Source organism: Camelus bactrianus, chromosome 28 (assembly GCF_048773025.1).
Source record: "Camelus bactrianus isolate YW-2024 breed Bactrian camel chromosome 28, ASM4877302v1, whole genome shotgun sequence".
NCBI lineage: Eukaryota > Metazoa > Chordata > Mammalia > Artiodactyla > Camelidae > Camelus > Camelus bactrianus.
In genome coordinates, this window is record NC_133566.1 from 12,322,808 (window position 1) to 12,335,683 (window position 12,876).

Consider the following 12,876-nt stretch of genomic DNA (forward strand, 5'->3'; position numbering starts at 1 on the left):
TCAAGTCATTCTCAACCTGGCAAACAAGTCCAGAATTCTCTGGCAGGACTATTCGAAGTCCACAGTAGAAGGATTTCAGAGGAACGGGAAAGATACCCAACATAGCTAAAACAACCATTTGCCTTTTTATGCCATTTTTAGTGTCGTCAACAATCATGCACACACCGGAAATAGGATCTGAGAACTAATTTTAAAAGGAGCCTCTGTCGGCACCGAGTCCCTCCGGCCCAGCTTCCCTGCTCTACCTGCAACACGCAGCGTGCTTGACGATCTAGAAAATTATTTGAAATTGATTTGGAAAACCTCATGCATGGAAACATGTAAGGGAGGATGAAGTTATTAAGTAAAGTATGTCCACTGCAGAGAACAATGTTAGGCACGTAACAATAGTACCTTTCAGACATCGGTCAAAGGTGGCTCTGCCACCTCTAGTGTTTAGAGTCCAGTTGGCCGGGAGCCTGCAGATGTCTGCCTGGAACAGACTCACATAGAAAGCATCTCTGCCCGGAAGACAGGACGTAGCCAGGCTTTCTCTGGATCCCTTCCTTGCCCTGAGTTCCAGCCCAAATCCACAGGATCACAGGGTTCACCTCCTCCATCACCTAACGCTGCCCCAGGGCCTGCTCACCTGATCCCTACAGCGCATCCAGGTCTCCCCGTTCAGGAGGCAGAGGAGTGGGAGAAACCGCGAGCCCAGGCTTCACTTAGGAAAAGAACAAACTGTTCTAGGTCCCCACTCTCACCTACCAGTCAGGAAAGGACTGACAGGATGTGAGAGAAAGAGAAAAGTGGTTGGGTGGACAGGGAGACAGATAAAAGGCATGGCTAGGAAAAAAGAGGCAGAAACGTCTGTGTCACTGGCTTGGCGGAGATGAGGATGGTCCCAGGGCTGTAAAGCAGGGGAGGGCGGAAAGTCAGAGGCAGACAGAGAGGGTTGTCTGGTCTACCTCTTGCCTCCACAAACGTGAACACTGCCCAAGACAAGTTGCTTTTTTTTTTTTTTTTTCATATTTTTACAATGGAGATTTTCAGTTTGCTTTATTTTATGATTCTGTGCCCCCATCTGGCTGCTTGGATACTCTGCCCACACAAATCAAATATTTTTCCTTTAGTTATGAAGTAAGGCTAAGTCCAAGGGGCCTTTCTACATTAGTAAACAGTGTGGTCAGGCTTGTAAAGGTTGTCCTAGTACTTACAGACTCTGTAACTCATGTTATTACTTAATGATGTCACACATGCACACACACATACACACACACACACCTGTTTGCTGTTTGATTGTTCTGTTGCCTTTAGTATATTGCAGAATTTTAAAAGCCTGAGTCTATGGCTTATGCTTTTCATGTAGTCCAGAATCATGTCAGAATAATTGAGCAAACAGTAAACACTCAAAAATGCACGTAGGTTAAATGGCATAAGTCAGCAGGTTGGTCAACTTTGTGTAAACTAGCAGCGGGGGCAGGGGGAATCTGTTAGCAAGTTAGGAAAGGACAAGAGGGTGGTAGGTTTCCACCAAATGTAGTTTAGAACCTGCCCCTCTCTCTGCAGGGAGCAGCCAAAATGCTATCCTTCAAAAGTCTTTCCCAGCCAGTGAGGTGCCAGTGAATGTTAACAAATTGCTTTATGAAAAAAAAAAAAAAAAGGCCCTGATTTGTAGCATTTGTCAGTTCGATGGTACACTCCCACCATGGCTGAATCAGGTCACCAACGTGGACGGCACTGAACTTGGAGCTGGCGGGAGAGGCACACGGTCAACTCCCATTAGCCCGTGTGAGCTGGCCCTGCACCCCACCATCCCAAACGCTGCTGTCAGAATTAATCCTTACCTTTTGATGCCCTGTTTTTCAGTATATATCAAAAGCATGCACCTAAATCTGCTTGGCTGTAACATCCTTGAAGAGAGACACTGAATCTTAATTAGCCACACAGAGCCTTTAAAGGCACTAGATATATATATATCCAGATACATATGTATACCCATATAGGGATACACATTTGTGTAAATGCACACTATCTTTCATTATATAGATGCACATAATCTTTCAGGTAAGTTTAGCTTTGAAAAATATTTGTTATTTCTGCAAGTTTCGTTATCTCCTGAGGTACTCTGAAGCCCTGCATTGGACAAAGCCCCTCAACATGTGCACAGGAACAAATAGTAATAAAATCTCCACTTTTAACCCAACAGGCTGCATTCCTCAGCCTCCCTTGCAGTGAGAAATGCCCACATGACTGAGTCCTGGTCATACAAGGCCACGCCATGCAATACAACTGGAAGAATTGTGTGGAAGCTTCTGAGAACTGTGGTTAGGAGGAAGCTGCATGTCTTTACTGACTTTCTTCCTACTTGCTACCTGGAATGTGTATATGATGGCTAGTGCTGGAGCAGCCATTTTGGTCTGAGAGGCAACCTTGGAAACGGAAGTTCTTAAGGGCATCAACTAGTTGGAAGGGTCCTGGGACCATAAGGGGTCTGTGGAGCAAAGTTCTCTATTAAATGTACATTGCAAACTTGCTGTTTCCATAAGAGAGAAATAAGTGTCTATCTGGTTAAAGCTACTGTTGTTCCAGGTCTCTGTTAGAGCTGAACTCTATCTTAAAGGACATACCATGACACAGTATGAAAGTCCTGTAACTCCAAAAATCAGCATGAGTCAATCTGTCTGGCTTCCACAGTGAACCAGAGCCACTTCAAAAATAATGGCATAAAGCCTTCTTACTTGTCTCTCCAAAAGTTGTGACCCCAGTGTCCACAGACATCTTCAATCCCCGTCTTCACGTGATCAAAAAACTAAAACAGAAAAAGCCAGCTGATTGATTAATGTTTACCTGAACTCAGTCATTTCCATTTCTATTTATAGAAAAATTACAATGCTTATTTTTATTTGTAGACATTCTAATTATAGAAATTTCTCTTTATATCAAGCTTGAACTTCCAAGACCCTCATAGTTTTTGCTTTTTGGTTGAATTTTTAAACTGAAAACCATAAAACAAGAATTCACCTTTGAACACACTGATGAGATGTTTGGCATAGCAATCGCAGGCAATTCTTAACACTATTTTTCTCACCACAACAGTTTGTTCATAATTTTGGAAAGTATGAAATACAGTAATAATTTTCCAGTAGAAACATTTCAGATTGAAGGAAGGAATGTGAGGGGCCATGTTCATTCTATGCCCAACACAAGCCTTTCTCAGTCCCCTCCCCCGGCCCCTTCCCTGCTCCCCCTCCGCCACCTCTTCCTCAGGAAGTGCTGTCTGACTTAATCGGATAATTTCCCTTTTTCTATTGAAATGGTTATACTACAGTAACACCTACCCGACAATGGATTTCCTCACTGACAGCTTGCTGCTTCTTGTTGGACCTCTTAACATCAAGGAACTCCACCAGCGGCCGGATAGTTATTCCCTGCACAAAAAAAAAAAAAAAAAAAGGCGGGGCAGAGGGAACCCTCCTGTAAAATTCAAGAATAACTTTTATTCTCCTAAGCTTTGATAACCAATAAAAGATACCCTGTTCCCAAGACTTAACACAGCCTGTGTAACATTTTGTTCATTTTTTCTTCCTCTTTAATAGCTGGCATATTTTCAGAGAACCATGTCCCCAAACCTGCTATTGGAAGTGAAACACTGGACAGAATGATGTTTTCAACTTCTCGCATTTTAAGTCATTCTAAGATATACAAGAAGAAAGTAATTCCAAGGAATAAGAAAGTATGATCCAGCTCAGAGGAATCACCTCCTTGAACTACCCTACCCACAGAAAACATTTCAGTGATTCTTTCATTCACTCATCTTTTAAAACAATTTTAACTGATGAGCTTCTACGGCAGACGAATTAGGGGCTTGGGCGTTTGGGAGCAATCTTTGCTGGTTAGTTATCTTTGCTAGTTTGATAGTTAAGGACCTCAGCTTGAGGACTCTAGTCTTACACGGAGAGGGAGACACACAAAACCAGCTACAGAGTAGGCACAGGTGGAATGAGAGGGTCAAGGAAGGCTCTGTTGAGAGAGAACCCGGGACCCGAGTCTTACAAGACGTTGGAAGCCTACAGACCTAAGACCAGCAGTGAGAAAGGACCCGGCGTGAGTCTGGGCAGGTTCATGGGGCACTTGGGAAATGGAGAGAAAAATAAGCCATGTAGTAAACTAGGAAGAGAAAAAGATTCCTTAATACGATAAAAAAAATATATATATATATATATATATATATCTGTTAGGAATCCATAGTGAGCATCTGACTCAGTAATGTAACACCAAAAGCGTTTCCACTAGAACCAGGAACAACGCAAGGGGACTCCCAGCCTGCCGTTCCACACGGTCTGCTTGTCCTGGTCAGTGAAACAGGGAGAGACAGAGGGAGAAACACAGATACTGAAAATGAAGTGACAAGGTTTTTGCTGCTCATGGGTGACCCAGATTCTGTCCTGAAAAATCTACAACAATCTTTTCTCATTTAAAAACTACGAGAAAGTTTAGTAAAGTGACTAGACGTAAAACGAACGTACACAAATCCATCCCCTGTACTAATTAAAAAAAAAAAAGAATAAATACCTACAAAATAGCAATGAAAAATATATGTAGAGAGAGAGAAAGAGAGAGAATATTTATAACACTAGTATATATGAGTATATTATATATATTATTCTATATGGATACTAAATATATAATAAAGTAAAATTTATATAAAGTATGTATATATTTTTATACTATCTTTACATATGTATATAATATATTATATAATCCTATCATGAAATACACAAAAAACCTTTACAAAGAGAACTATAAAACTTAATTAAAGGATATTAAAAAGATGAGTTTTAAAGATACGTACAGGTCCTGGATAGGATTCCGTATCAGTATAATGATGATAATTTTATCTCAACGGATATGCAATAAATACGATTCCAGTAACATATTCCAAAGGATTTTTAATGGAACATGAATATTTGGAGGTCAAGAAAATGTTCTAAATTAGGCCCCCACGGGGACTCCTGCAGGTCCCTGACCCGGATGCATTCCAGGATCTCACCCCTTCTCCCCATCTTGCTGCTGCCACCACAGAGTCTTGCCTGACCGTGGCCCTGGCCCCCAGGCGGCATTTCCTACTTGTACCCCTTCCTTTTACCGCTCTCTTCTCACGGCTGCAGCCAGGGCATTCTTTTACACATAAAACATATCAGGCGTCTGCACAAAACCTTCAGGTGGCTTCTGTTTCACTCGCAGGAGAGCCAGAGTCCCAGCGTGATGCGGGACCCCAGACCCTCCCCCGCCGCACGGCTTGCCCGCCAGCCACGTGGGCCACAAACACACTCCTTCAGACCTGTGCCTGTCCTCTTGTTTGCCTGGAATGTTCCAGCCTTAGCTAATCCCTTCATCTGCCCCCCACCCAGCCTTGACTCAAGCGTCATCTTTTTTCATCTTGCCTGCCATGAGGTTCTGTTCAGCACCGTATCACCCCGTCCCCTCCCCACCCTCCCCATGCCTGATCCCGGCCACTTGTACAGCATCTTGCACCTTCTAACACACTATCCAATTTCCTTACTTATTATGTTTAGCTGCCCCCCGCTCCCTGGAGCAGAAGCTTTGCAGGCTCAGGGACATTTCTGTGTTGTGCTCACTCTTGGCTCCTAAGTGCCCAGAGCACTGTCTGGCCCACAGCAGGAGTCCCAGACATATTTCCTAAATGAACATCGTCAAAGCAGAATCTCCTGAGCGCTGGCTCATTAACTTAAAGAGATCAATTAATTGGCAAGGCCAGGGTGTTGACCCAGGCCCCTGTCCTCCCCTCTACACTTTCTGCCTCCTAATATCAAGTGTGCAGGCACCCCTCCCACCATTTCAAATGATGTGCTGCTCAGCGGAGAGCCCACGTCAGAGAGCTGCTGGCAGGTCACCACACAACCAGCATTTAAGGAGCCCATTTACTGGGTCCGGGAGTAAGAGAAACAACAAGGATTAGCAAATTCAGTTCGTAAGCTTCTTAGGTCATGCAGCTGAGTTTCCTTAAATAGGAATTCCTCTGCATGGGCCAGGTGACCACACTGGTCTCTCCTGGGCGCCTGCACAACCCAGTGATGTGAGGAAATACCGTCTTCCCTTCTGTCCTCCCCTCTGCGACACGGCACCCTGGAAGAGGAGTTCGTCCCAGACATCTCGCTTCCTCCCAGCAAAGGAAGGGACCTCGCCGGGAGGCAGGGCTCCACTCACCAGGATGAAGACGGTGAAGAAGATGACCACAATGGCCGCCGTGATGAACAGCTTTTTCCGGGGAAACACGGCAGCGGGCAGGAGAAACACCAGCGCGAAGCAGATGGCGCCACGCAGGCCGCCGTAGGCGATGATGAACTGGTCCTTGAAGGTCAAGGGGATCGTCCGGAACCAGTTGATGACCTGCGTCAGGACAAAGACACCTGAGAAGAAAAAACAACACCAGAGAAAACAGACGGTGTGAGGCCAGAACACAAACCCATGAAGAAGATGCATTTCTGGGGTGTCAGTGACGGGGCCCCATCCTGCCATCTTCCCCGCGCGCCTTGGCCTCCGGGCATCACCAGGCTCCTAGGCCTCTGTTGTCTCCAGGCGGTGGGTGAGAATGTGGAGTCAGAGAAGTCAAGAGAGGTCAATTCAACTTAGAGGCATGAAAATACTCAGGGAAGAAAAGAGTGTGTCAGAAAGCAGGGAGAGGAGGAGGAAGAGGAGGCGCGGGAGGAAGGAGGTAAGAAAGATGGAGAAAGCCAGATGCAGGAGAGAAGTGGCAGTGGCAGCAGCAAAGGGCAGGGGACAAGCAGAAGGGCCAGTCTCTGCGAGGAAGCACGTGCTCATTACCCAGCGCCCTCCAGATCAGGCAGAAGGCCAGGGTGAAGCAGACGAACGCCCAGTTCCACTCGTGGTTCTTGCCGACGGTGGACACGCCCATGAAGATGAAGATGAGCGTCTCGCTCACGCTGCTGAGCATCTTCATGAAGTACTTGATGGTCGTGTAGGATTTCTGGGACACGTTCTCTTCCACGTACTTGTTCATGGTCATCGCACAGGCTGTGATTCTGCAGGAAGAGATGTGGCTTCTGTTTAAACAGGACAACGGTCCAAGTCGGAATAGACGGGGTCTGCACTCGGCCAGATGATGGCTCTACCCTCTGCCCATGACTACAGCAATCTCAACTAATTTTTTTTTTTTTCTGGATGTGATTTGTATCCTTGGAAACCTTACTGTCTCGGGGGGTTTTCATCAATATCCAGGGCTTCGACCACTGGAATCTGCCCAGCTTTCTAGGCTGTGGGACATCGGCACCATCAGCTACACAAATTAAACACCATCAGAATCACAAATAAAACAAGTCCATGATGCATTCAAAACCCACTATCTTCCTCTAAAACCAGCCCCAACTTCTCTAATTCCTCTGGTGCCCCAAATGCGAAGCTATTGCCTAAAATGCTAAACTTGAATCTGTGGTCATGCTGGCCACCTCTCTGCACCTTCTCAGTGCCCCCTCACCATCTAATTGGTCACCTAAGTGGTTTTTCATCCCTCATCCTGAATCTCTTGGACCCACTTACTACTTCTCATTTCTACTTCTCATTTCTACTTCTCTAAGGTATCCACTTCTGGGAAATTCAAAATGTATTAATAGGCTCTGAAAATTCCTAAAGGAAAGAAACTCTTCCATTTGTTTTCCAGCACTTCCAAAACTCTGGGACCCCAGGGCTCTCCACGTCCCTGCCCACGACACCTATTTTAATGTATTCCCAGGTTCTGAGGACTCGGATCTTTGGAGCCATGGTACAGCTGACCGCACCGTTGTTGGCATTCCCTGACCTTGTGTGGTGGCCGCCACCAAGTGCATGTCGCCCGTAAGCCGGGCCAGAGCTGCTCACACGTGCTTGGTGACAGAAGCTGGGGGAGCACTGTCCCACGGGCCTGACGCAAAAGCCTAGAACCTCCACCAGCACCAGTGGGCAAGAGGGACTGGGGACACCACCCCCGGCACCCATCTGAATGTCAACCACTGGTTGACTACACGTCTGAACACCTCCATCTTTCATTTATTTCCTTAAAAGCAAGAGTTGCCTGATACAAAGTAACGAGGGTAAAAGCCAGATTAAATCGATGAGGAATCTGAATCATAGTATGTTTTATAAAGAAAAGACTTATATACAGCAACACAAACGAATGAGCCTTTCTTAAATGTTGCCAATAGTTCAATTCAAAGAGTGAACGTTTGTAACAGAAACAATCAAGGCCGTGAGTACTTCCTGAATTCTCTAATCCCATGGAAAATATACTTTAAAACAGTTTGACTGTAAAGCATGAAAGCTCACAGACAAATAGGGAGAATAATGAACACCAAAGGACTGCCCGCCCAGCTTTTTCCACTCACTTTTATTTTTAACAATAAAGCATCAAAAAAATAATAATAAAGCACCAGCTGTGGAGTTGAAACCCGTACCTTTCTCACACTAACCCTGTTTCCTTCTGTCCTTCTTGGATTCAGGTTTCTGCTGTTGTTTATTATTCAAAAAGTGATTTTTTTTAGATGGAAAATTGCTTTGGGGGTCTGTGCTAGTGCATTCCCTCTGAGATCGTGTTCGTGTCACTCACTGGGAAAAATACAAGCCACACGGGCAAAAAGTAATCTTCAGTCCATTCAGTGAGTGATTTAGCAAAAATTTCTATCCAGAAATTATTGAAAAATACAACTCTGGTGAAGGAATGAAAAAAACACATGAATTTCACATGAATGCCTACAGGATCATTTTCCACTGCCTTGTATCCTTAACTTGACACCAGAGCGATGCGTATGTCTGCCAGACTCCTCCCTGTAACTCAACGCTGCCTCCGACCAGCACAGGTGAGACCCTGGAGGGGGAAGAATGCCCCTTGGCAGGTACCAGAGGCCCCAGAGTTGGGTAGTGCCCCGTCCAGGAAATATGGGTGTGCCTGTGACCCGGATGGGGACGTCCCGTCTGGTCTGCACATACAGCTCAATGCACACGTCCTCTCAAGCAAAGACCAGGAGGTGTTTCATTGCAAAGAGGGTTCTTTTTCACCGTAGGATGCTCTGACCTACATCAAACCACCTCACCCTCATAACATCCTACATACATAAAACTACAAGTGAGTTAGTCTCCCTTCAGTTAGCAGGGTACACACAACACAGTCTCCCTGGAATAGGGGGTAATAAAACCTTCCCCGCCCCTTCCTGGATCACCACCTACAGCTGATAGTCTGAATCATGGCCATAAATTTGAGTCTCCTTCATTTTTCTAAAAGGATTAGGAGAAACTTCTCGAGCTGGGGGACGGTGCAGGCTGGCTGGTGCCTGGCTGGCCTCAGCCACACTGGGTTTGGAGTACGTGGCCAGAAGCATCCTTGCGTAAGCGGTCATGTCGCAGCACATCACAGCAGCACGTACAGAGAGGGGAGATTTCTTTCTCCACCAAAGCGAGCCCATGAAGATTTCCTGCCTGAAGTCCACAGCTCCTCATCCTCATTCTGAACATCACTGTGACAATACTCACACCAAAATAATAGCCCCAAAAGACTCATTTTACATTTTAGAAAACTAGTTGAATTTCTCAATCCAAAGCTCCTTCAAACATAAAGCCACTGGCTTTTAGTATTCCCGGTACGACCTGACTTTTATTAGCTCACGTCATTGAATCATCTTTCTCCCCACTTTTCATGCAACTCTCTCTTTCACAATCTTCCGATTTAGTTCAAAGGATTGTGACTAAGAGTTGAATATCAACCGACATGTTCTTAGCATCTACTCTGGGTCAAAGTCTGTGCTGGAATCCAAGAAGACGTGAGCAAGTAAGAGGCGACTCCTACTTTCAAGAGTTCGTGGTCTTCTTTCTGCCGTTAGACCTGGTTCCACCATGTGGGTGGGACCCCGTGGAGGTAAGGCATGGACCGAATTCACTGGTGCATTCCTCTGTGTTACTGCCTCGCCTCGTATTATGGTTTAATATAAATGTATGACCATTATCACCCACTTAGAGACAGAGAAGCCATGACTCAGGCAATTCAGTTTGTAAATACAAGTGTGCTTTCATCTTTTTTTTAAGAGCGGTCCATTCTCTAATTTCTATTCCCACGTTAGGAGACCTGTTCCGTAATCTGAACTGCTTGAAGTGAGAATTGGGCTGATAGAAAGAATGTTGCAAAATTCTTTTGTGCCCGTTTCATACCTGTGTGTGATCTTACCAAGTATGGATTCAATTGTGGGAAAACACAGCCCGAATAAGAGTTGCAGATTCTCAATAAAGACTTTGCCAAACATACAGGCAAACTCCACTCACCAGCACCAAGCACCAGCAGAGACAAAGAACCATTAAAAAGCTTTCTCTGAATTGAGCCAGGTCTTGTGGTGACTCAGGGTACACTGTATGTTCTCAGAATAAAGTACTCACTCATGTGAGGTAAATTAATTATTCCAGGGCATGAATTTACTACGTAACAATTGCCTCTTCTAGGAAATCCAACAACCAAGAGAGAGTGAGTTTGACATATGAGAAAATGAAAAAAAAAAATTGTTTTCAAAGGAATATACAAGCATTAAAAACTGAAAAACCTTTCCTAAAATATCAAAAATGAAGTAAGTTCAAACTCTTATAGACGCCTGATTAGTCATACAGCTTTGCACATTTCATGGATTTTCCGTATCTTTTTTTTTTTCTCTCTCCTTTAGATGCTTTCAATTCCATTCAACTACTGTTTACAGCCTATTTCCTGGCACCTAAAGCAATCATGGCTTTGCGGAAAGAACACAGTCAAGACCTCAACTCATGGTCAAAAGTCACAAGGCATCGACTTTCAAAATACACGGCGTCCACGGACTCTCGTCAGGGACTGCTGGCAGAGGCATGAGAGGCAGGAAGACTGGACCAAGATCTTGATGATAGAATGGAAGTCTTCCAGCTGGGGAGCCCCTGGTGTGCCCTGGGGGTGGGCTGCAGGCAGGGCCTGGGTGTGAGACACGGCCAGGCGGCAGCCCTGCGCCCAGGAACGCGCGGTGTTCTCAGGATTCCCGAGACAGGTGCTCCGGGAACGCCAGCGGGGGATGCTGTGTTCTGGAAGCTCTTACTGCTCCTCCCATGGTGCGTGAGCCACGTGACTATGAGAAATCGTGGGCAGAACACAAATGCCTGGACCCCATCTCAGACCTACGGAGTCAGAATCTCCAGCTGGAGCCAGGGATCCCGCACCCCTGACAACCTTTCCAGGTAATTCCGGAATATATCAAAGTTTGAGGGGAGCAGAGGCAGACTGTTCAGAGGAGGAAGAATGAATGAGAAAAAGGGCTGAATCGTGGTCTTTTGGAATCATGGCATTAATCATGCCACTTGAATCATGTTACTTAAAAATCTACTGGAGAGTGACGATGAGGGCAAACGTGAGATTCGAGGACTGCACTGGATTCAGTTACACTCTGCCACCTGTTTTCCCTTTCCTTCCCTCACTTTTCATCACTTGCTTCTGGGCGTACGTTCCCACCTTCCCTTGCCCGGACCGACCCGGCACTTCCCCGACCCTCCTGCCCAGACAGCGGTTCCTCAGCTCCGGAGCATCCAGGAGCCCAAGGCTGTGCCCTCCAGCTTCTACTGGAGTCTGTTAAATATTATCAGGTTTACGTGTGATGGGGTAAAAAGGTTTCAGAAGCACTCCAATCCTGTATTCACTAGAAAACAGAATAAAACAGATAAACAACCAGTTTCTAACGAAGAGCCCAGGGAACTCCATTCAATCAATAACTTGTAGTAACCCACAATGAGAAAGACTATGACAACGAATGTCTGTATGTATATGTACGACTGAACTGCTATGCTGTGCACCAGAAATTGGCACAACATTATAAACTGACTAGACTTCAATTAAAAAAACAAAACAAAACAAAAAGCTGATGGTGAGCACAATGGAACAACACTAAGAGAGACAGAACACAAGCCATATGTGTAATTTTAAATTTCCTAGTAGTCATGGTTAAAAAATGTAAAAAGAAACTGGTGAAGTTGATTTTCATACTATCTTTATTTAACTCCACAGATCTAATACACTGTCGTTTCAACATGCACGCAATCTAAAAAAATATTAGTGAGATACTCTGCCATCTCGTCCTACTAAGTCTTAAAAACCTGGTGTATAGTTTAAACTTGGAACACATCTCAGTTTAGACTGGCCACATCCGAAGTGCTGAAAAGCTACCTGCGGCTGATGGCCAGAGTCCTGGACAGCACCCAGGAAAAAGGGACAGCCTACTAGTTTCGCCTGTCCTTTGAAAAACCAAGCAAAGGCAGGAGTTCACCAGCTGAGTCTATTCAGTTAAACCTTTAAACCGTAAAAATAAATGAAAATAATTTCACGAATCATTTGCACAACTCTGGGCAAATACAGTATGATCTCACTTCTGTGTGGAATCTAAAAATAGCAAAGTCATGGAAACAGAGAGTGGACTGGTGGTTGCCAGGGGTTTGGTGGGGGGGGGGTGGGGGGGTGATGTAAGGGAAACAGGTGAACGTGATCACAATCTACAAACTTCCAGTTATAAGATGAGTAAGTTCTGGGACCTAACAGACAGCACGGTGACTGGACGACCCCGGATAGTACATCCGACAGGGCAGGCAATTAACAACACCACACTGTATCCTAGAAAGGACTTTTTGGAAGTTCTCACCGCACACACACAAAGGAGGGTAACCACGTGAGGCGATGGAAGTGTTAGCTAACTTTACTGGGGTGAGCATTCTGCAATATACACACATTATCTAAGCATCACGTTTTACACCTTAAACTTCCACAATGATGTGTGTCAATTACATCTCAAGAAAGCTAGGGGAAAAGAAAAAAGGTTTATAATTTCAAATTCCTTCCTG

General features: G+C 45.2%; 1 protein-coding gene across 1 annotated transcript in view; it reads right to left on the minus strand.

Annotated features, from left to right (window-relative positions):
* Positions 1 to 12,876, minus strand: part of SLC9A2 (solute carrier family 9 member A2) — a 56,015-nt gene that overhangs the window by 12,886 nt on the left and 30,253 nt on the right. The window contains exons 4-7 of the mRNA XM_074354499.1: positions 6,829 to 7,046; positions 6,211 to 6,413; positions 3,321 to 3,410; positions 2,721 to 2,791 (exon numbers count right to left, since the gene is read on the minus strand). Of these exons, the coding sequence (XP_074210600.1) occupies positions 2,721 to 2,791; positions 3,321 to 3,410; positions 6,211 to 6,413; positions 6,829 to 7,046 (582 nt within the window). The remainder of the gene's footprint in view (positions 1 to 2,720; positions 2,792 to 3,320; positions 3,411 to 6,210; positions 6,414 to 6,828; positions 7,047 to 12,876) is intronic.